This window comes from Lepisma saccharinum, chromosome 18, assembly GCF_977018435.1.
Source record: "Lepisma saccharinum chromosome 18, izLepSacc3.1, whole genome shotgun sequence".
NCBI classification, from domain to species: Eukaryota; Metazoa; Arthropoda; class Insecta; order Zygentoma; family Lepismatidae; genus Lepisma; species Lepisma saccharinum.
Window position 1 is genome coordinate 46519672 of NC_139246.1, and position 25553 is coordinate 46545224.

Here is a 25553-nt window from a genome sequence, read left to right on the forward strand (position 1 = left end):
GTATTAGTATTATTGTAACAAATCTTTCACAGCTGATTTCCCGAAAACTGCCATTTCCTCTATGTGCCCTTTTTGGAGCTAACTCCTCAATTATATAGTACACCAAGAATGTTTTATTTTCACTGGAAGAAAAGTTACAGAGATTATTATAGTTTCATTAACACACTCAACAAACATTTCAATAGTAGGTTTATATATACAGTATCAGAAACAGAAAAATGTATATTTACATAGATGTAATTTTCTATTTGCTTTAATCTGTTCAAATATTTTACCGGCTCATTTACCGGAAAAAACTTTTGTATATAAAAAGGATATATCTGTATGTACGATACCAAGAAGGCAGATATGAAGTTTCCTCGTTCTTTATCTTCCTCTCGCTAATTTTCTTTAAAAATAAAACGTTTAAACCTCAATGTTTAAATTGTATTGTAAACTTAAAAACATCAGAAAAAAGCTCTGTATTTTTAAACTACAATTGTTAAAAATATTATAATTAATGTCAGTAGTAAACTCATCAAAAAATTTGTAAGGTGAAAATATTTATGTAGAGAGGAGATAGTCCATTTATTAGTAGCCAGTGCCATCTATATTTTTTATTGAAGAGTAAAGTTGCAACATATTGAGATACAACCTTGGTGACAATGAAGTTCAACCAGTCACAAATATAGGAGTGCGTTGTGAAAGAAGGAGAACACATGCATATGCTGAACATATTTTATTCAGCAGGCTACATGGAACAAAGGAAAACATAAATTTCCGCTGCAACGCAGCAATGTATGGTGTCCACACAAAATAAAACATTTTCGTCCATCTACACGTGACATTGAAGTTCGACCACTGTTAGAGGGGATCCTGTTTACCATGGTGTGACGCCGCCCCGTCGGCGAATAACTGTGGCAATGCGTCGGGGCATGCTGCGGACGAGTTGTTCAAGGTATTCCACATCCATGCGGTGCCATTCTTCCTGCAGGCAGGCGATAAGAGCAGCCACTGTCGTGGGTCCCCTCTGTTGCACACGTCGCTTAAGAACACGCCACATTCTCAATGGGCGAGAGGTCGGGACTCGATGGTGGCCATGGCAGAGTTCGCTCCTGATGGCGAGTCAACCAATCTCTTGTCAGCCGTGCTGTATGAGGCCTGGCATTGTCGTGTTGAAAGATGAGACGCCGCCTGTGGAACAGGTGCCTTCGCACTGTGGGAAGATGCCGCTCCAGTATGCATGTATAGGCGTGTGAATTCACAATGCCCTCACAGACGTGTAGTGGGCCAACCCCAGATGCCGTCATGCATCCCCATACCATCACTGTCGCAGGTTTCTGTACCCGACGTACATAACATTTTGCTTCATTCTGTTCCTCCTTCCGGCAAATGACTGTTTTCCGTATTTTCCCGTACACAACATTGAAAATGGATTCGTCCGTCCACAAAACCCTGTTCCACTGCCGAAATGTCCATCCCCGGTACATTCGTGCCCACCGTAGTCGATTGCCTGTGTTCAACGTGGAAAGGAAGGGTTTACGTTTCGCCTTGTACACTCGGTAACCGCAAAACTGTAGGTAACTGCGAATGGTTCTGGTTGACACTTCAATGTGAAAGCGTTCTCGAGTCCACAGTCGTAATTCGGCTACAGAAACATGATTGTTGGTCTGGATATAGCGCCTAAATATCCGTAGGTCACGCACACTCAGCAGGCGTTTTCGAGCGGGGGCCTTACCTGGCTCTGTAGTACCCGTATTTTTGTGGTGCTTGATGATGCAGTGGACGGTTGACTTGGATAAGTTCAGTTGGCGCCCTATTTCAAGTTCACTGAGTCCATCCCGTTTTAACTCCACCACTCTTCTCCTCACGGTGTTGTCAATAGGTTTGCCCCTGGCCATGGTGATGATGCACTGCGGTTCCTCGGTGCACAGCACGCGCTTATATACGGCGGACTCCCTTATCGTGTCCGTGACGTCATGCTTCCGTCGATGGTGCGTGGTTTGTTCTTGTACACACTACCTTTAAGGTGTATGTACAAGAGTTACGAGTTACGTGAGAACATCCGCCGTGAAATCCAGGCAGTCACGCCGAATACTCTGGCAGCAACATTCACGAACATGCAGCGCCGTGTTGAACTGTGTATAAAGGTGGGGGGAGGTTACTTCCAGCACTTCTTGTAATGTACCTTCATTTCTCAACCATAAAGGTATGTCATGTACAAATTTGGTTTCATATCCTCTTTTATTAAGATTTTTTTAACACTTTTCCCGGAGCCCCTTACGAGTGGGACACCCTGTATATAAAACAGCTTTCAGTCCTATAATGTTAAGTATACAGTTATGCAAATTACAATGTAATTTAAGAAAACATAAGTAATAGTAGTAGTAGTAGTAGTAGTAGTAGTAGTAGTAATAGTAATGTAATAATAATAATAATAATAATAATAATAAGCTTCCTGTGACTCTGCCCCCTGAAAACAATCCTGCGGGGGCCCCTTATTTGTGTTATTTACATCGTACACATTTTGAAATGAGGAAACAAAGAAAACTTACTGAAAAATAATATACGTCATGTTTAAAGATTCGTAATTTACATTTTTTTTTTATTTTAACATTTTTATCATATTAAAGAATATTTCAGTTATGTCAGTGTCTGAAGATCTTTCAAAACGTACTATTACTGCTAGTCTTGGATCAGAAAATTCCAGCAGTATGTTGCCAGAATAAGAAATATAGAAAAATATGAAAAATGTTAAGAGTAATAATTAAAATAAATAATGCATTGTGCAGTATGTTCTCAGTAGAAAAAATGTAATTTAAATTTATTCGATTCTGTTTGTAAAAGTAACATGTATTACGCTACGTATTATGTAGCTATATGAACTAAGTAACATTTACAAAATATTTATGAAACTCGACTGATAACCCAGAAAGAAACTAATTAGAGTTTAACTTTTCTTGCTTTGAAAAAAGTAAAAATCATCAATTATCACATAAAAAGTGACCATGTTTCCAATTTATTTTCGAATTGACAATATTGATAGATTAATTAACCTCTCCTGGTCCATTGACGATCTCAAGTATTTTTGTATTATTTTTATCTTGGACAGGGAACGTCCTGTACTGAAATGAATAGTGACATTTATTTTCAAGTGGTAACTAGTGTTGAGCGATATATCGTCTAGACGATATATCGCTATATTGAAAAAAAAAATCGACCAGGCGATATCAACTAATCGATATATCGTCACGATAGTTGGAGATATATATCGTTTCGGCGATATATCGTCACGATATTTTGGCGATATATATCGTGAAGACGACGTACCGCCGATATCATGATTCGGAAAAATATGATATCGTATCGTTTGTGACGATATTTTCTTGACGATGTATCGCGAATTTCTGATATCGTCCATCTCTAATGGTGACCCACCAAGGATAGGTGCCACTTCTTCACTTGAAAATCTTTTATTAGAAGAACTGTCGAGTAACAGTTTTTATGTTTTCTATCTCCCCTTTGTTCTGTGCATATTCTGATTTTTTTTGTCTTAATCATAAAAAAATGTTTTGAATGGCGACCTAGGCTTCAGCCCCCTAGCCCCCTATCCTACGGGCCTGCTATAATGTCAGAGATAGAGGGAGAAGGAGAACATATATGCTTGATAACTACGTCCAAAGATAATCCACATAACATCTTCAGGCGACGTTCACAATTAATTCCTTTGACTGGTAATGAAAAATATGATTACCTGTGGAGTATTTGTTTCGTTGTTGATTGATAGTGATTGTTGGTGATGTAAAAAAGTTACAGTGCAATGTTTTATCTAAAGCAATTAAACTTAGCAGTAAAGAAGATTTGTCAAATTGCCCCTTTCGTCAATCATTCTGAGCCTCTTTCCCATACACCTCGTCTTCGAACAAACTCAATCTGCAGGTCTCTCGTAATTCTACCACACGCCATCTTGATGTACTTTTCAAACATTCATCTATCATAGAACCTGCATTACTTGTAATTGGTTGATGTAAGAACGTACAGGTTATCCCAAAAAATTATGATATCATGAGAATTAAAAAGGGGAATAGATTAAAACTTACTTATTTCATTCTTTTTAAGTAGAGTAATAAGGACATTATAAATGGAATTCTTCATCTTTCAAGAGTCTCATTTTTTAACAGTTGTCCTTATTGTGTCAAGTATTTACCTTATTCTTCGTAGCCATGTGCATTTCTTCCACATAAGAGGTAGTGGCTCTAGATGTGAGAATGCAAGTAAGGAGCTACAGGATTGTATTTCATAATCTCATACTATAGCCCCTGTCCAGTCTTACGGCGGGCGCTCTACATGCTGGCAAGGAAGTGGGGAGCGTGGAAGCGACCAATCCAGAGCGATAGGAAAAGCAGCAGCCTGTACGACGAGGTGCGCGTAGTACTTCCTCCCGCCGCGTCGTAACTCTCGGCGTAACCACTGTTGTCTGGTTGGTCTGCGGCGTATTCCCGCTCCCCACTTCCCTTTCCAGCATGTAGGCAGCGCGCGTCGTAAGAGGAGACAAGAGCTAGAATAATGTAAAAGGCAGAAGAGTTCCAGAAGTCTTTAAGAGGAGTCAAATGTCAACGTGGGTGTTCTTACAGCAATTGGCACCATCGGAGGGACATGTGATGGCCATACGTCTCAATGTTGTGAGGAATATAAGATCGATTTTCTTTAATTTAGTCTGGATTTTACATGTTTATGTAAAATCGAAGAAATAAAAAAAAGTCAATAGTGGCAGAAAAGCGACGCTGAATAACAAAAATAAAATAAAACCAAACCTAACATTATAATATATCCTCTTTATGACAATCAACCTTGCAATTTAGAAAAACCGAGAAAAATAAAATAGAATCACACAACAAATACTTATCACCCATGTCTGTAAACTTCTTAAACAATTAAGAACAAACCACAACGAGTCACAACTAGCAGCAAAACTATCATGTGTTGTACAGTCATGGACACTTCTGGGTATTAACAATCACATTGATAGTTAATAGGATAGTTAAAACCCAGAAGTGTCCGTGACTGTACAAGGTTTCAATATATTGATGAGTTTACTGGTTCTTCAGCGTGTACGCGGGATCTTATTGTGAACGCTGTTGGATTCAGATGATAGAGCTTAAGGATTAGGTTTATGCCCCCCCCCCTTACAATCACCCTTATTAACCCTTTGGTCGTGACGTGGAAGGAAACAAGGGATGCTATGCTAATCTTCCGTTTGGTGGCAATGCAGGCTGTCTGGGTACTGGCGACTGGACTCCTCGTGGCCTCTCGCTCCGTGCCTGAACTGTGGCACGTTTGGATGCGCGAGTGACAAAGACTTGGTTGCGACGGTGGATAACTGTCCGGGTGTTGCGACAAGGTTCCCTTCGGGACTCGCGACGACGAAGATGACGAGCGTCGACCTCGTGGTCGCGTCAACCTAAAGAGCTAGGCTGGCTGCCGTGTGGTGAATGCCGAAGCAGCGGTTGCCATCGTGTGGTCTCCTTCGACGCGAACTCTTCCTCTCGCAGATAGCTTTGCGATCAACTAACCTCTCTTCCAAATTTACTGGGCTTTTTAGCGTCGCTGGTCTGCTTGGTTCTTGCTGATGAAGCGTTCCGGGTTTTGTGTGTTTTCATGAGTCTGTTGCGCCAGCTTACCCTAAAGTCATAGTTAACGCAGCGATGGAATGTGACAACTGACTTCCTGACCGAGAGTCGGTGAATGGTTTTAGAAAATTGAGATTTATATGATGGCTCCCATGTTTCATTCCACAATATATATAAACTGCAACATGTGATTTAATTTTACTTTGACTAGACACTTGCAAAATATTATATTATACTAGGTCTCAGTACTTTCTATAACATACATTACAAAACGTTTGAGAAACATTTTACAATGTTCGTTGCAGAAAATACAGAGATATTTTGATAGAATCTAGAATATTTAATGGTATCTGTATAATTAATAGAATGAAAACAAGCAATTGATATTTGCTATACTTGAAAACATTTAATTCTTTTTATAACAGTCAACAAATATAACTTACAAAATTATTAATTAAGGAGATAAAAAATATACACATCAACAAAATATGTGAAAAAAGAAACAACATTTCATTAAATAGCTCCCGTTTTGAATGCTCATGAAGAAATGTGGAAAATGTCTCTTGTATCTTGTGTACATGTCAATAATATTATTCGTATTCATCTTATCTTGAAATCGATTTATCATCCTTCTTCTTAATCCCTACTGGAACGTGTGGTCTTGCAATAGCTATCAGCATTGGAGAGCTTATTTGCGGTATGGCCCCAGGCAAAGGACCCTCATATGGTACGGCTCCTGACGATCGGAGGGCTGACCTCAAGTACTCCTCTTCCGCTATGTGAGGAGGGGGGTGGACTCTGAGATCGGAGTTCTCGGGGGGTGACTGCACCACCGCAGTCGGTGCGAAAGAAGAAACTTGCAGACTCGACGCTGCACCGCTGAGTAAGTTGATGATCATGTTGTGGAAGAACTCGTAGGTGGTGACTGCGACCTGGGTTTGGATGAAACTGATGACGTCGGCTAGCGAAGGGAAGTACTGCTGCCTCTGGTTCCCGTACTGCAAGTAGCCGCCGCCGTGAGGCAGCAGCTGGATGTAAGCGCCTGAGGGGAACACGATCATGCCGAGATGGGGTATGACTTTGATGGAAGATGCAGGCGGCTTTCTGGGCTCAAACCTGCAAACCAAAGGATTGCAGTACTCAAGCATTACGATATTGTTCTGTATGTTATAATTAGAGAAAGGAACTTAAGGTGTAAAATTTTGGCCGGGAAAGGGAGAAAAAATGTTCTGAAAGTGTTTTCAAAAAGGTGCTCAAAAAGGTAAAATGCCTTTACTACGGTCTTAACCAGTTACATTAACATTATTTATTTAGCACTAGCAAATAACATAATTAATAATAATTACACGAAGTAACTAGTAGCCTATTCAGGAAATATGCGTGGCATTTACTGGGTTTCAAATAATTTGTTATACTGAATTACGCTCAACATTTCTGTTTTGTAATATAAATCACTGACGCTTTGAGTTCAGGATATCCTTATATGTGGAGAAACTACATTAGCTTGGGAACTATGGGGGCTGCAATGATTATATAGGGTGAGGCAGTCAAGCGGGAAGATTAAAAAAATTCACAAAAAATAGAGAGAGCAAATATTACTTAATTTTTTTAACATGAATGTACTCTACATGAGTTGAAATTGCTAGTGTACCTGAGTGAGGCAGTCAAACGGGAAGCTTGGCCTGCCCGTTCACCCGATTTGATGGCTCCTTACTTTTTCCTTTGTGGTTACCTAACATCCAAAGCATTCAAGGACAACCCTCCAACAACCAGGGATAATTTGAAGGAGCGAATTCGGCAAGGGATCCACAACATTCCGTTGGAGATGATACGAAGCGTCATGGGCGGATTTACTCTGAGACTCCGACAATGTGTGCAACACCTAGGACGCCATCTTTCTGACACCATATTTAAATATGAACATTTTTCATGTACAGTACGTTAAAAAATTAACAAATATTTGCTCTCTCTATTTTTTGTGATTTTTTAAAATCTTCCCGTTTGACTGCCTCGCCCTGTATATAGTACCATTTTATAGCTCTCATTCTGCTCTACAAAATGTGACTATAGGATTTTATATAGCTGTTCAAGAAGAGTGAATATCATTTATTATTCTGTCCAATTTTTTAAGAAAACATGGAAGGAAAAAGGTGCGGAAACATCACAGAGTGTGTCAAAAGGGGATAAATGTGCTGATCTCACGAAAAGGTACAACAAAGTGTGTTCATTTTACTTGATTTCATGTCCTAAAATACATATCTCAAACGATCGGTATGAAACAGCTATATTTTTGGAAAGATGCTGCACCTTAAAATCCTTTCCCTAGTTATAATGGCTGAAAATAAATCCAAAATATCATTTTGGGCACCGTGCGAATTAATCCTTTTCTTTGGTGTGGGGGGGGGGGTGCCCACTCAGTTGCATATTTGTGTTTTTATTTTTTGGGGTGGGATTTCTTGAGTATGTAAATTTGTACGTTACCAGGCAGTATACTAAACTATTGCCTTGAAGTTCTAAGTAGTACCTTAGAGAACATTGGTTCTAACTTATGTCATTAAATCTTTTGATAACATTTACACGTGATTTAGAAACAGTATATTTACATTATAACAAAAACCCAATCTCCTACACAAAAAGAGTTATCGAACTAGTAACACCGAAAACTTGACCAATTTTATATTACTAAGTTCAAACTTAACGTCCACTTAACCTACCCATAAATCTATTGTGAACACTTTAATACATGTAAAATATCAGCACTATGCTATGAAAACTTAAGGGGAAAACACCTCACTGTTGTCTCGGCTCGGTGAGGTTGTTCACTTGCAAAATTGTGTCCTTTAATGCACAAGACTGCATACTTTTCGGCAGGGAAATCTTTGATGACTAAAGGACATGAATGATTTTTCAATTGTGTTCGTCACACAGCTCAGAAACGGTGCAGGGGCATTATCCTATTGTCACGGGTTGGACACGCGGTCTACATTATTTTTATTAAAATTACTATTCTACTGATAGTTAAGCAATATTTTTCTTACAGTTTCTGTGCAACAAAATATGAAACTTAACACTGTTGATTAAACATAAATACACTTGAAATACTTTCCCAGATTTATAGCTACAAGTAAACAATTTTGTGTTACGGGACGAAACACTGCCTCTTCACTTAATAAAAAAAATATTTAATTTCTGTGAATTGTGAAATGATGGAAAATGAATTATTTAAGGCAAAGAGAGAAGGTAATTGACCTTTGAATATACTAGTGGAGTTGATAGAGAAATGTAATAGTTAAGACGAAACTAATTGTTTTTGTGTGTCAAGGGTAGGACGCAATAAGAAACACAGATAAATCAAAAAGTTAAAGTAAGCGAACAATATGTATAATACCTTCTATCTTAATTATGTAAAATGCTTGAATTTTCTTTCAAATGACAATTTATATTACTCACTCACAAAATAGGATAAAGTAACAGCATTACATGTCTAAATTCCATTTTCTATGACGGGGAGAAAAACATTCCTGTCAGGGATAAAAATAATTTACTTTTACCGGGGACAAAACTTTCTGTGGGGGTCTGCCCTCTGTTATTTCGCACATTGCTTTTGGGTGGAAATGAGACTTGAAAATTGTTGAAATGAAATCACAGAAACGGCACGTCAGAAGTTAATGTAATACATTAAAAACAGATGCCGCTATTGTTGAATAAAAAAACAGTGTAGTGTTTGGATCTACATTTTGATCAAATTTGGATAATTCTGCAGTAGTTTTCTCTGGAATTTAATCATTCCAAACAGGAAACTTCTTGTCAACCTTACTAGATCAGAGTATAACAAATATCCTAACATATTTGTGAACTTTGGTTTCCAATTAGTACTTTAAATATAGATATGAAAGATTAATGCAAGATTTGTAAGGAAAAATAGCATTCAAATTCTTAAAGGGAGGTAAATTTGTGATTTTTTGTGAAAATATTATTATTAATATTTGTCCATTTAGCCATGACTATGATGTCAATTGTCGCGAACAATAATCAAAATATCACACGGTAATTTCTTAAGTGAGTTAGAATTTGTAAGTCTGTCGAACAGACTTTACATTTTTCAACAAGTATTTATGTGCAAAATAATAAATATACATATTGATAATTGTACCATACGAGGAAGACTATAGACGGGAACATTTATATAATAGATGCATATCATTCTGAGGATAGAAATTTTTAAGTGTTCCTCATTATGAAAAAATACACTTGAATATTTCTAATTATTTGATGAACATAGACTTCAGTATAACACAAACTAAAGGTTTTAGAAATATATTTTTGTTAAGCAATGGATATCTTTTGCAAATTGTTGGAATATGTGCGTTTATGTATGTATTATGCTTGGGCGTCGTTAGCGGATCGAACTAGTTCGGGTCCCCCCACCGCAACCGGGATATTAGGATTCTTAATTTTAAGTTACAAAGAAAGCAGAAATCTTCGTTTCTTATTTCTATTCTTAATAACATAAATAAAGTGATTTTTTTAGCATTCGAATGGAATAACCAAGTAAAAACTGTTGCAAAAAAAATTGTGTAAAATACAGAAGCCAAGTTATAATAACATATTCTGTCATTTAACCCAAAGAATCAATTGTGCATGTAGTTTACAAAATTCAAAAAGTTATAGTTTTAAGTGAGAGGTCACGCAACACAAACGTTATGAGTAAAACCATAACCATTGAAACCTTTTCATGTAAATGTTAATAACAAAATATAATAACTATGAATTTCAATACATTAACTATATGAAACTTTAAAAAAATAATGAAAATTAGTTTGCTGTATATTTACTTATCTGGTGGAAAGCGTAGTAAATAGTAAAGTCCCCCATTTATATAATACAGTATTTATAACATTAATAATAATAAATTTGGAAAACAATTGGTTTACTTTTATTAATTTGTAATAGTTATTGTAAAATAACAATTACTGTAAAACCGTGGTAATAATAATTGTTGTTGTTATTATTATTTCTAGAAATCATATTTTATGAAGGGTCTGCCCCCTAAAGAAATTCTGGCGACGACGATGGTATTATGCATTTTATGCGTTTATGTTCTGACAGGGTTGCAGCCTTGAGAAGATATTAGTAGCAAAGCGCGAAGCATGTGAACATTAGAGAAGAGAAAAATTCGAGCTTTTCACATCCTTCTTAACCACTAGGGTACGCAGAATTTTTTTCTCCCCCAAATGGGATAGAATTGTAAAAGTTATTACATAGTAACGTTATAGGTAGGAGCGGGATACACTACAAAAATATTTCTCAATTACCGATTGTAACCTTGGTTTTAAAAGTTGTTCAAAGACAAAAGTCTAGTCAGGGGTCATTTCAAAGGGAATTTGCATGCACCACTTTCGCTGTTCCAGAATTCTTCACTACTTTCATTTGATATTTTGATTTTCTCAAAATTTCAGGTCGTCCTTCTTGGCGGAATGGTTATTACAGCAGAGGTCCCGGTTTCGATTCCCGGCATTGGCATGGATGTTCTCTGTGTGTGTCCCTTGATCAATTTAATCATATCATCATCCTCATCGTAGCGATTAGCCAAATGTGACAGAAAACCGATAACCCTCTCAGATATTCTGTTTTCTTTTCCTCTCTGCGCTATGATTACTCACCTTCAGGCCTTCTTCCAATATACCTTGTGTTAGGGGACATCCTATATATTATATAGCAAAAATAACCCTCAAGAAGGAAACAGACTGAGTCTCTAAAACGTTGATGTGTATACAGGGTGCGGCAACTGAAAGTGGTGGGTTTTAATTGCAAATAAAAACAAAAGTCTTTCGTGCGACGTAGTTTATTTAATACATGTTGTACTGCATCTGAAAGCATTTGAGGAAAATAGCATGAGTAGGACAGGCACAGTTTTTTTTAATGGCACACCTGTGAGATACGGCAACTGAATCTGACGGATTTTAAATCAACCCGGAACAGAATTTGCGCAGATTAAGGACATTCAGCTGTTCGTTATCTCAAAGTACACTGGGCGAATTAAGCTTTTTGCATTGGGGGGACACTCAGTTGCGTATTGGTGATTTCATTTTGTGAGGTAGGTTTTTTTAGGTATGCAAATTTCCACATGTTACCAGTCAGTAAACTAAACTACAGTAAAACCTCGTTAAGCCGGAACCCGAAAAGCCGAACTTCGCTTAATCCGGACAGGCACCACCCCCCCCCCCAAGCAGAATGCAAAGTTTTAAATGTGGCTAGAAGTCAACAATCACAGATATGGGTATCGCGTATGTACGTACTGCATTGTATGTACATTATTGCTTAAAATTTTACTGTACTGTATAGTGTATTTAGGCCTAAGCCCTTTAAATTCACCATAATAAATGTGTTTTAATACACTGCCTAAACGCGTCTGACTACCATGCTCAAGGTCCCGGGTTCGATCCCCGGCCGGTTCAAATCCGGGAACTTTTCAAACGGTGAAAGCGGCCCCGGCGACCACCCAGCGTCGAATAACATGGGTACTGGGGGAAACCCTGGGGGGTAAAGGCGGTCAGGGGCGTGATGCTGATCACATCACCCCCACTCACGACCGGATCAAGAAAGTGTGGGGCGTTACCCCCACACCCCCTATACGCCTTCATGGCGTTGTGCTATGCACAGGGGAACACTTTACCTTTTTACTGTTCATTTAGGTTATTTCAGTTAATCCGGACTTCCGTTAAACCGGTCAACCTATCCCCCACGGGTCCGGATTAACGAGGTTTTACTGTATTGCCTTACGGTTATAAGTACCTTAAACATTGGTCCTAAGGTAGATCATTAAATATCATGATAACATTTATCTGTAATTAGAAGGATTTAGTATGTTTATATCCTAAGAAAACAGAACGTTATTCACGAAAGAAGCTATCGAACTAGTAACACCGAAAACTTGGTCGGTATTTCTATTCAGAAGTTCAAACGTAACGTCTAACCTACCTACAAGGTTATTGTGAACACCATGCTATGAAAACTTAAGTGGAATCCGCCCTGGTGAGTCTTGGCTCGGTGAGTTGTTCATTTACAGAATGGCGTCCTTCTTGATTCCACAAGACTGCATACTTTTCAGACCGACAGGGATTAATATAATTTTCTGTTACGGGGGTAATCTTTTTTGTGTGTGAGGAGGAAATCCCTGACTCCCCCCTCCCCGTTAACTCGCACATTGTCAAAGCATGTGAGTCAGCATGAAGCAGTGGTCGGCACAACACTGTGCTTTTCTGGTTGAGACATTTTTCGTATTGAATGTGTGGTGGCAACTCAGCGTTACATCCGTCGGCAATTTAACATTGTTCGTAATCTGCATGTTCCCAGTCGGAATACCATTTTACTGTTGGTATTGAACTTCAAGGATACAGCATCAGCAATGACAAGAACACCTGGTGGACATAGTTACTATCGCACTCACGAGAACATCCAACGAGTTCTTGTCTCTGCTTTAAGGAGTCATTCAAGAAATGAACTGCCCTTGTCCAGAAACTGCCTCTCATGTAGTTTTCCTAAAATGATTTGAGATGTAGTACAACATGTAATAGATTGACTTCGTTACATTAAAACATTTTGTTTTTACTTGTAATTAAAAACAGTCAGGTTCAGTTGCAGCCCCCTGTATAAGAAATCAAGTACAGTGTGCATCAACCACCACCACAGATCAGCAACAAAGAAGAATCTAGTTTCATCCTTAATCTATACTCTCTCCCCGGAATATGTGCAGCAAGGTCGCGCATAGCGGTAGAGAAAGGGGGGAAATCGAGTGGACAGAGCGAATCAGTACACGCTGCTGCGAAGCTGGTAACTGCACACCCCTCCATACAATCCCGTTCCTCTCACGTGTTCGCTTGACTACTTGCCCATAGACTTGTTTTCGTTAACTTGCTCCAGAGAAACCCAAACAGAGTATAAACACTCAATGTAATACTTATTCCTTTGAACAAGAATATTACTATCCAGCACATTACAAACCTGTTCAAACTGATGTATCGCCATAGAGGAGACGCGTGTTCCTTGCTTATGCTACCTTGTTGAACATTCCATGGAGCTGGCTGGTCTAATGCAACCCGGGCTTCAGGGTAGTAGGGTGGTACTGGATAGACAGACGAAGTTGGAGTCACTAAAACTATAGCTATCAGCACCTGAAAATTAAACACAGTATATTATCAATTAATTGAGCATATTATCTCACAAACACACCGTATCTCGAACAATTATTTCATTTTATACCTAGAGTTTTTTGTAAGTATGAATCCTACTCTCTCATAAACGTCAAAAAAGGGTAAAACACTTACTCAAAACCCATGGCATTTCAGTAAAATAAGCTGGAAACATTTGATAATATATATATATATATATATATATATATATATATATTAGGTGCATTCAAATGAAAAGGTCTATTTCCTTGCAGAAACTTTATTACAGTAGTTGGCTACACATATTCATGGTATGAGGTAAGACACTGGTCCCACTTTGAAACAAGGTTATGAATTCCTTGGTAGAAGAAGTCCTTGTTCTGGGAATGAAACCATTAACTGACAGCTTCCTGCAGCTCAGGACTCGAGGCAAAGCATCGTTCTCTGAGGTGTTTCTTCATAGGTTCGAAAATGTGAAAATCACATGGACTCAAGTCAGGACTGTATGCAAGGTGGTCTAGCACTTTCCAATGGAATGATTGCAACAGATCCTGTGTCTGTCTGGCTGTATGGGGACGAGCATTGTCCTGGAATAAAATGATGCCTTTGCTGAGTTTTCCTCGACGCTTATTCTTGATTGATGTCCGTAGACGATGCAGTTTTTCACAGTACGTGTTTGCGTTAATTGTGTGTCCCTCCGGAAGGAACTCCACCAGCAGCGGCCCTTGGTCATCGAAAAATACGGTCTTCATAAGTTTGCCGACTTATAGGTTGTGACTTGCTTTTCTTTGGTTTTGGTGATCCTGTATGCTTCCATTCCATACTGTCCCTCCTTGATTCATCTCCAACAATGATTTTGCTGATAAAGTCCTCACCTTCATTCCTGTATCGCATCAAATGAGCCAATGACATTCCCATTCTGCACATTTTTTGTTCCTCTGACTAACTTTCCTGTAACCCAGTCTGTGCCTCACAATGTCATGCACACTACCCAATAACACGTTAATTTGTTTGCTAATGGCTGCCAGGGATATTTGTCTGTCTTCTTGAATAAGGTTGTCAATAGCAGCAACTGTCCAATTAGGAATGCGATTTTTCAACTGTCCCGGCCGAGCATCGTCTTTCAATGTGTTTTGTCCACCACAAAGATGCCTTCACCATTTTCTCACTGTTTTGTCCGATACACATTTTTCATACGCGACTTTCAGTCTCCTATGAATGTCCGCTGAATGTACTCCTTCGGCATGAAGAAACCAAATGACACCCCGCTGTTCTTCATTGGACACGTCCCTTAATGGCAGCTCCATTATTCAGCACAGCGTTCCACCTGGGGGGAATAAAGTGAAGGTGATTAGATAACAGACAAGTGCTACCTGGACACACTTGCGCATGCACACATGCCTCATTACTAAAACGTCACATATACCTGTGGGTATACAAAACACATGAAATTACTGTCTCACATAAAACGTTTTTTCAGAAAAAATAAAATGGACCTTTTCATTTGAATGAACTAAGTAGTTACATTTATCCTTTCTCAGACACCCCTGGGTCTACGGGGCCATTAACTACGACACTGCACATATCTCCCACTGAATTGTATAAGAAGAAACATCTAAAACTTAAAATAATTTGACTTGACGTTTAAAATTTGTATTATTTTGTTTTTTTAATTATTTGATTTCTCAGTAAGATTTGTAACAGTTCTCTTTTTCATCCACGGAGATCGAATCCATGGCACGGAAAGTGTATCTAATTTTTCTTGTTTTCTCATTCCATTATCAATAGATTACAAATCATGCTACCCTAGTATACTCTGTCTCGGTTATATCTGGAGCAAGGCCGCGCATAGCGGCAGACAAAGGGAGGAACCGAGTGAACAGCGCGAAGCAGTACACGCTACTGTAAAGGCTGGTAACTGCAGGTGCTTCACACTTTTCGCAATCCCATTACTTCTCATTCCTTCATTGGTTGAGCAGGCTCGTGTCACTACTTGCGCTGAGACTTGTTTTCGTTCGCTAGCTCCAGAGATACCTAGGACAGAGTATAGCTTGTCGAGTTAAGAACTCGACACATAATTTCGCCAATGAAAGTTCTGTGTTGTAATTACGTGGGGGGCGGATGTATATGCACTAAAAAAAAGCAAAAATATGCATGTAAATATGCACTTAAAATAGGTATGCACTAAAAATTTTCAAAACAACCTATTTTAAGATTCTGGGAAGTAAATGTATCAGTAACTCACTAAACGCAATTATAGAAATGAAAGTGTGATAAATTGTGCTATTTACGATCACCAAAAAACACTAATTTACAAATGTTTTTAGGTTCATGTAACAAAATGATTATATTACAAGCATTCCTTTGTCTAAAAACTGTAATATTGCAATTATAATAATATACGTACGTTGGAAACAGTATGCTCCTTTCGTTGCATTAATCAATATCTTATTATTTTACATTAGCATTTTAATGAACTACACGTTATTTATTGATGTTTTCAGGTAGCATACTCTTGCGATTGTTCGAAAGGAAGTCTTTGCATTTTGATAAATGTTCTTTCCATTTCACAAGATACCAATGTGCAGTATTTGCTAGTTTCATTTCTTGTGTTGATATTGTAACGGTATATTTTGTGCTTTTAAGCTGATTCTCAGCAACATACACAATATACACTACCATACATTTTTGAATCCTTGTCCCGAGGTTCAAAACTTGCAGTACCTGAAGTTCTGTGGATGCTAGTTTAGGCAATAGACACGTACCTCTTCAAATTACAACTTAACGCCCATTTCCTTTTAGATATATATAGGTTTATTCATAACATATTTACAGAAGTTAATTCTTGGCCGTTATTCACAAAATTACATTCCGGTGTGCCCTGTCCCCCCTTCCCGAAGAGAGTGTGTAGACTCGCGTAGCCACTGGCTCCACGAGTAAAAAAAAAATATAACCCTCAGTACCAAAAAAGGTGGCTGAAGGTATGTGTGTTGTGTACCCGGTTTCCCACATGAAATAAACTATTGGAATAATGTGAAAAGAGCAAGTGTGTGTATTAAAAGAAAGAAAGTTAACATCCCCGCCGTCGGTTCACATAATAAGGAAAGAAAGCTCGCCCAGCCGCTCCCCTCAGAGAAAAAGATACCTCTTACATTGCTGTACTCCGCCAAACATCTGAGACCCACTGGTCCCCTGCCCTTCCTATTTATAGGCCCCGCTAATGACCTAAACCGTTACTGGAAACTTACCGCTCCCCCAACGGCCAAGAACCCAAACGTACAGGAATACATAGCCATACACAATTTATAACATAAAAAAGGATCCAGTAATGATCGCATCATTACAATATCCTGATGCAAAATGGATTTTTCTGTATTCAGAATTTTCAAATACGGTAAATAAAATTTCGGATGTGGAATACCCAGGCAAATCCTGGACAGGATCTCCATGCAACACTGAATTCACCCATCGCAGGAACTGCAAACCTGGGTTTCTGGAAGCTGTTGCTAACTGCTTCTCCAATTCAGCTTTCTCAACTTCTCCTGGTGCTGTTTTCCTTTGAGCAATATCGAAAGGAGATTGGATGGACAAAAGAAGAAAAAAATCTAATCTTTTTCCGTTCAAAACTGTTAACGAAATTTTACCCTATTTTTATTCAAATTAACAACACAATCACAAATTCCACATGGTACAACTACAAACATACCACAATGATCTAGATGGCCTAGTGTGGAGATTCAACCTTCAAACACTCTGAATGTGAATCCATCACCGTACCGTCGAATCAAAGGAAGCAATGCTGGATTGCTGCAATTAACGTGCGGTTCTGGTGGCGATCGAGTGCGCACAGAGATAAATGTATTGTAGACAGGCTCATGCAGCAAACCGTGTGCACTATGGATCTGCGATTCGCATCTACTGTAGCATGGGAGTCGAACAAATGCTATTTATCGCGTGAGATTTAAAGAAACATAATGCACAACGATAGACCAAATAATAAGAAAAGCATAATCTTTTTAACATAAATTGTGCTGCAGATTATATACGAGATATAGTAATTGTAACAATTTTCCTTTTCAAAACCAGGGATCGTGTTATACGTCCATAAAAACGGCATTAAATATATCAATAAGTACAAAAATTCCACAAACTCTATTTCAGTTTCTATAGGTCTGCCATCTTTTTCCTTCAAATTACTTTAATAGTAAAATTAGCAATTCAAATCACTGCTACGTTCGTGAAGAAAATCACCGAAAGTCAAGTTTATTCCTCACCAGTATGTTGTTTCAATATTTAGCTGCAATCCATCGACAGACATAATAGCAAGAAGTTATTGTATTTTTTACTATGTAGCATATCTTCATCTGACCATCATTCCCTTAGTTTCTTCCATCTTTTTATTTTGTACTAAATAACAGAATGAACCTTCACTAGGTTATACAGCAGCATTGTCCGCAAAAATTAACGTAAGTTTATAAAAATCACAGTGTCCAGGCCTACTCATGCAACAAATGTTTTCTGTTTCCAAAAATTAAAGTTCTGTTTGAGCTTGGTAAATTTGCATTTCGACAAATTTCCACTTAAGCTGCTAAAACCTACTCTAAATACCTGAAACATTTTACAACTTTGGAGTATACTTGACAATAAATAACTCTGCCGGCACTTCTGCCCACTGTTTGAGCAACATGCTGCTACATCTTCTCTCCTTCGGCATTTATTGTCACTTCTGCAGCACACACACACTCGCAGATTTATCAAGAAGTCACATTAACAGATAACCCTCAAATAACGCAGCCTCAGTGTTCTCTTGGAATTTGGAAATGTGACTCACATCTCTGAAAGAACGTTTGTTGATGAAATGGTGCGTTTTTTCTATCTTCGCAAACATACCACCTGCAACGCTATGAGTTTTTGAATGTCCTTGGACCAGGCAAACGTACGTCATTTTTTAATGCTGACACAAAGAATGAGGAAAATGAAGCAGAAAAACTTGAAACGAGCAATTACATGAAAATTACTCCCAATATATGCAAATTTTATGCATGTTAAGCTAAAATGCACCAACGTCCCAAATATGCATTTGTATGCACCATAAAACTTTACGAGAGTAATCCAAATCAATTAAGAGCATATGAATTTTCCTTAAGGAAAAATCATGCAAATATGTAAAAATCCGCCCCCTTAATGAGCAGTGTATAGATGATTTTGAACTTGACCTATCAGGTACTGTTGTTAAAATATTGTCGAGTTATATCGTGAGAAGTAGAGCGAGTTTTTCCTGAGTATAAAAGTATTCTTGATGAAATAGGAGTTTCAAGGTTGAAAATTTGAAATATCATGTAATCAAGTGGAATCATGATCTGTAAGGAATGCAATGTTTCTTGTATTTATAAAGAAGTAAAGCAAAGTAAACAAGAGTTTGTGGACGAATTCGGAACTAGAACCTTTACAGATAGGGGTCTATTAGAAGTTAAATCGTACAAACACAAAACGTGTCAACTGACACGAACAGAACAGTTTAGGAGAGTTTAAAGTGTATAAATCTTCACGTCGCACCACCCAGAGCCAACATGGAGTTCAATCCCAAGCTAACTAACAAACTCTCTAGTCTTGTTAAACCCGAAGGTTTATGGCTGCAGCAACACAAGCCTTCCATCTGTCCCTATCCTGGGCAAGATCAATCCAATCTTTTCCACCCACCGATTTCCTTAGGTCCCTCTCAAAGTTATCCCTCCATCATCGTCTTTGCCTTTCTGCAGGTCTCTTACCATCAGGTTTCCCAACAAGAATCCTGTAAACCCTTCTTTCGTCTCCCATTCGTGCCACATGGCCTGTCCACCTAAGTCCTCTTCATTTAAATATTCTAATATCTGGACATTAATACAAATTTTCCCAAGCAATGTTTAATCCCAAACAGCTAATTTAATTTGCAAGGTGTGTCGTTTCGTTCACGTTATGTAGGGTTCCTCTTTGTGTTTTTTTGGAGCAACTCATTTCTTGACATTTCATGGTAGATAGGCATCCTCTTCCAATATAGAGTATGCTATCTCCCTTTGGGTGGCAAATCCTTTCCACGACTAAATCCCTAGGGTCTTGGGTTCTTTGTAGGAATTGTGAATCAAACAGTGCATATCTTCCAATGGAGACAACAAATAGACTATATAATCTGATGTATTTTACATTACTTGGTTCTTCAAAATGATGTGAACGATTTCAACTCCTTATATATTTTTTTTATTTTTCGTCCAAATTGCTTTAAATTTTAAATGTAATTCCTAAAACTGTCCAAGTTTTATGATAAAATTTTGAACACAGTATCTCACAAATGTTCTATGTGAGCCCCATTTGTTACCCTGCATATATCAATTCGGTAATCCAATTCCGCCCAGACCCGTTTCAACATGTCTGCATCAACAGTTTGCACTGCAGCAGTAATGCGCTCTTTCAGTTCATTGACATCTGCGGGTAGAGGAGGTTTGTACACATTGTCTTTTAGAGGTAACCACAGACAAAAATCACAGGGGGTTAAATCCGGGGATATTGGTGGCCAACGTAGTAACTGTTGAACATTTTGGCAGTCTGTTATTAAGGTAATTTCGAACATGGCGATGAAAGTGGCATAGGGCTCCATCCAGTTGATAGATGAAGTTTGCACTGTCACGTTCAAGCTGCGGCATAAGCCATGTAGTAAGCATGTATAGGAATGTTTGTCCAGTCACAGTTTCTTCGTGAAAGAAGTACGGACCGTACACTTTGGTAGATGAAATGGCGCAAAACATATTAGTCTTCGGTGAATCACGCACAACTTCAACGATTTGACAAAGATTCTCAGTCCCCCAGATGCGAACATTTTGCTTCTTCACTCTTCCTGTCACATGAAACGCAGCCTCATCACTGAAACAAAGTTTGTCAATAAAATCATCATCACCACTGCATAACTCTAGAAATGACTGACAAAAATATTTGCGGGAAGTGTGATCATTAGGTGTTAAATGTTGTAACAACTGCACTCGATAGGGATACATCTTTAAACGCCTACTCACTACGCGCCAAATAGTTGCTCGAGGCATTGTAAGCTCTTGACTCACTTTCCTTGTAGACTTTTGGGGGCAGCGTTGAAATCTAGCTCGAACTCTCTCGACACCTGCCTCGGACGTGGACGGTGTACCGGATGATTTTCCTTTGCAAATGCATCCCATTGTCTTGAATTTATCATACCACTTACGTATGGAGTTCTTGGATGGTGGTTCTTTACGAAATTTCGTACGAATCTCACGCTGAACACTAACAAAAGACCGACAAACGTGAAACTGTAGGAGGCAAAAAGCTTTCTCTACACAACAGGCAGCCATCTTGGAACTTTTAACCCTGCCACCTAGTAGATAAATTTGGAACTACTACGACAGTTGCAAACAAAACTCGAGGATATGGTTGAAAGTATTTATATAGAACTTTAATTGTTGATAAAGTTTTATCGCTCCTGGAACGGTTTCTTATCGTTCAAACCATTTTGAATCACGCTGTATAAACATTATCTTGTTACATCCATGTATATATGTATATATTTATATCAGTTTTCTTTAAAATATTTATATGTCCATTAATTATATCCCATTCTTCGAAATATTATATAAGCTATGTTCAATAAGTGTATCACTTTCTTCGAAATATTCACATATGTCCAATATTCATATCACTACACTATCATTTAATTTCATCTATCCTTGACCTGTAGGGCTATATATGAACCTTCGCATTCTTCATCAGAAGCAAGTCCCAATGTGTCCGCGTGCAAAATTGGCGGCGTTACTTTCAACTCCTCTACTTTCTTTCAAGATTCCACTAAACTAACTTTCGAAAACCTTGGGGCGTCGGCTGAAACGCACCACCAACTATACTTCTATCAACGACAAGTGTAAACGTGGTGCAGTAGCGGGTTCAGGCAACCAAAATGTTGTGGTGGTGCGGCTGGAACGCGCTCCCACTGGTGTAAGCCAAAATTTCCACAGAAGGGTCGTAAATACCTTATCAGACCGAAATCTGTGGACTCAAATATTTATCGTTCTCCCAACTTTTTATAATCTTACATGTCTTTGTATATGAGAACGTTTCTATATTTGATAATGTTCCCATCAAAAAGTCCCTCATCATAGGACAAACAACTATATTGTGCACAATAGTTTATTTTAATTATTAATAATTAAATTATTATTTATAGTTAATTTTATTTGTTACAAGTAAAACATGTTGACTATTGAAGAGCGTGTGAAGATTATTCTGCTCTGTGGAAGAGAGGGATACTGCCAGAGTGACGCTGCAGCACAATTCAGTGAGATGCATCCTGAAAGACAACCAGTGTCGCAAAGCACTGTGAGCCGACTGCTTGATAAATTCAAGAATACAAGAAGTGTGGCGGATGCATCTAGATCTGGACGCCCAAGAACATCAACAGAGGTGGAGGAAACGTTCGCCAAACCAGCTTGGAACTGGGTGTTCCTCGAACAAGTATTCAGCGAATCCTAAAAATACCAAAGGTTTCACCCCTACAAGTTGCAGATGTTGCATCACATGACAGAAGATGATCCAGACCGTCGTGTTAAAATGTGCAATTGATTTCTGGTACAGCTGGAAGATAACGAAGAGTTTCTATCCAAAGTTATGTTCTCAGAAGAAGCTAACTTTTATGTGAACGGTGAGGTAAACCGTCAAAATGTACGCCACTGGATCTACGAGAATCCACATTGGTTTACCGACTTCGGCCCTTACTTTTTTGAAGATACTGTCAAAAGTGAATATTACCTCGAAATGTTGTGGGATTCATTGATGCCCGATTTGGACGCATTTGGATCAAAACCGCAATGGTTCATGCAAGACGGCGCACCCCCCGTTACGACACTCAAGTACGTGATTGGCTAGAAGAAAACTTACCACATTGGATTGGCCGAAGGGGAACAGTGGAATGGGCTCTCCGATCCTCCGGACATAAATCCAATGGATTTTGCTGTATGAGGTTTCCTTAAAGCGAAAGCTTACAGTGTGAAGATCAGGGATACAAACTATTTGCGTGAGCGAATAGCTGCTAGAGTGCTGTGCTCTAAGGCCAATCATGGCCAAAAAAACATACTGATTAACATAACGAAGACATAAAATTGTGTTTTGACATTGGAGGCAATGGATAATAATATACCTTTTGGATAATAAACCATTTCCTTTTCCTGTTCCCACAGAAATAGGCAATAGTTAGGCTGGAGAGTTCAGTGAACAAACCGATCTCTAACTACAGGGAATCATATTGAACAAGTATTGTAATATCAGTTGTTATGCCTATGATGCGGGACTTTTGCATCATATATATATATATATACATACATACATACATACATACATACATACATACATACATACATACATACATACATACATACATACAGGGTGATTGGAAATTCAACCTATTTCCTGGAAAGGGGTAATACTAGAGCACATTTGCAACAAATTTGACCCTATGCACCGGGGGTCGGAAATCAATGGGTTTCGAGTTATTGCAGTTTGTAGATTTTCGTGACATATTCCGATTTGCGACCAGAAAACTACTAATTGTGGTCAGTAGGATTACTCAAAAAATGGTAACACACAGCGTAAAAATTACGGAAAAAACTTCCTTGTTTCATAAGCTCTCCAAAACGATACACATGTTGTCAACTGGCACACGGGTTGGGGGAAAAATCTCAATAAAAAGCGGAAAAGGCGCGTTGTAGACTCCTCATCTGACAAGAATTCTGTGGACGGACGAATTCAAATTCGACCGCGATGGTATTACGAATTTTCATAATGCGCATTTTTGGTCATAACCCCAGAAAATCTAAAGAAAAGGCTCACCAGAGAAAATTCTCACTAAATGGGAACCATCCACAATCATGTGATGGGGCCATTCTATCTGCCACAAAACCTAAACGGCATTACCTACGAAAACTAAGGGAAGAATTGACGCGCTGCTGAAGGATGTGCCGCTCGCCACAAAAAGGGGTATGATTTACCAACATGATGGCTGCCCAGCTCATTATTTCCGGGGTGTGCGACAGTGGCTGGACGACAATTATCCCATGCGATCGATTGGTCGAGGCGGCCCGACTCCCTGGCCGGCGAGGAGTCCGGATTTGAAGCCATGCGACTTTTACATTTGGGGTCACATGAAAGAGTTAGTCTACAGTCCACCAGTGGGTTCCCAAGAAAAGTTGAGAGAGAGAATTGTGACAGCCGCCCAATACATAAGAGACTGAGTGTCAACGCGAGTGACTGTGTCTAAGCACGCCGCAGGCTGCCTGCTTACATACAAAACCGGGGAGGCAATTTGAACAGGATTTGTAGTTTTCGTAACAGTTAATTCTGACAACCTGGAATCATGAGAATGGTAAATAACATTATTACTTCACTCATTTTCGTTCATTTATTTCTCACAACCGACAACTTCTTTTCACTTTACACAGAGGTCTACAACGCGCCTTCTCTGCTTTTTATTCAGATTTTTCCCCCAACCCGTGTGCCAGTTGACAAAATTTGTATCGTTTTGGAGAAATTATGAAACGAGGAAGTTTTTTCCGTAATTTTTACGCTGTGTGTTACCATTTTTTTAGTAATCCTCTTCGATTTAAACGATAATTTCAAAATTTCTTCATGACGTGTGCTCCAATGACTGTTATTTTCTGTGGGTATGGATATTTTGGGCATGAATTTTTTTCCCAGTAGTCACTCGTTCGTCAGCTGTTAGCAACATGTCGATTAAGTGCCTTGGGTGTAGTAGTTTTTTCATAATTAGTAGTTTTTTGGTCGCAAGTCGGAATATGTCACGAAAATCTACAAACTGCAATAACTCGAAACCCATTGATTTCCAACCCCCGGTGCATAGGGTCATATTTGTTGCAAATGTGCTCTAGTATTACGACTTTCCAGGAATAGGTCGATTTACCAATCACCCTGTACATATAACATTCTATTAATCCTTCCCTTTTCTATGTGAGCAATAATTATTTACTATATTCGTCGTATTATATATTTATATTAACATTTTTATAAGCAGAAACAATAATGTTTACATTTCAGCTTAGTACTTCAATCTATACTTGACTTCTGTAAAATTTATTTCCATATGTCTCTCCGGATACGTAACAAGCTGCTGCCAATATTAAAAATGTCATCCTTAATTTAAATATAGTGTAAGTATGTATAAAATTAATTTAGTGTTCTGAAATTTTTGTGCCAAAGTTTTTATCAGATAATGAAAAAAAATAGTCAGATATGTTTTTGAAATTCGAAAATATTTTATACGCACTCTAATATGTAGCCTGCTTTAATATCTGTTGGTGAGAAAAAATATGTGCTGATCAAGCATCGTAAGCACAATTGATGAGCTTGGTGAAGAACAAGTAAGATAAAAGTGAAAATAAGTATTCATTCTTTACATGGCTTAAAATTCAAAATTACTCGTGCACCACGGAGAAGAAATTGATGCTAAAGAATTACTTAGACAAGTTTAACTTATGTAGAGGACAAACATAATAGATTCCATGATATCCCTGTTGTCGTAAGAACGTCAGGTGATTATTGTCCCAGTCTCATATAAAAGTTGCCTCTCTGATAGCTTAGCATATTACGCCCTCTATTTTCGTTATTTTAAATAGTTTTCTCTACCTCTCAGTATAATTGCCACAATGAGAATGGATGATGAACTGAGTAAATTGTAATTGGGCAAACCAATTAATACATTTATGACTAATAA

General features: G+C 38.4%; 1 protein-coding gene across 1 annotated transcript in view; it reads right to left on the minus strand.

Moving 5' to 3' along the window:
• Window positions 1-5995: 5995 nt before the first annotated feature.
• Window positions 5996-25553, minus strand: part of LOC146002052 (uncharacterized) — a 38090-nt gene continuing 18532 nt past the window's right edge. The window contains exons 2-3 of the mRNA XM_083139766.1: window positions 13614-13783; window positions 5996-6725 (exon numbers count right to left, since the gene is read on the minus strand). Coding sequence (XP_082995892.1) covers window positions 6215-6725; window positions 13614-13783 — 681 coding nt within the window. The 3' untranslated portion in view covers window positions 5996-6214. The remainder of the gene's footprint in view (window positions 6726-13613; window positions 13784-25553) is intronic.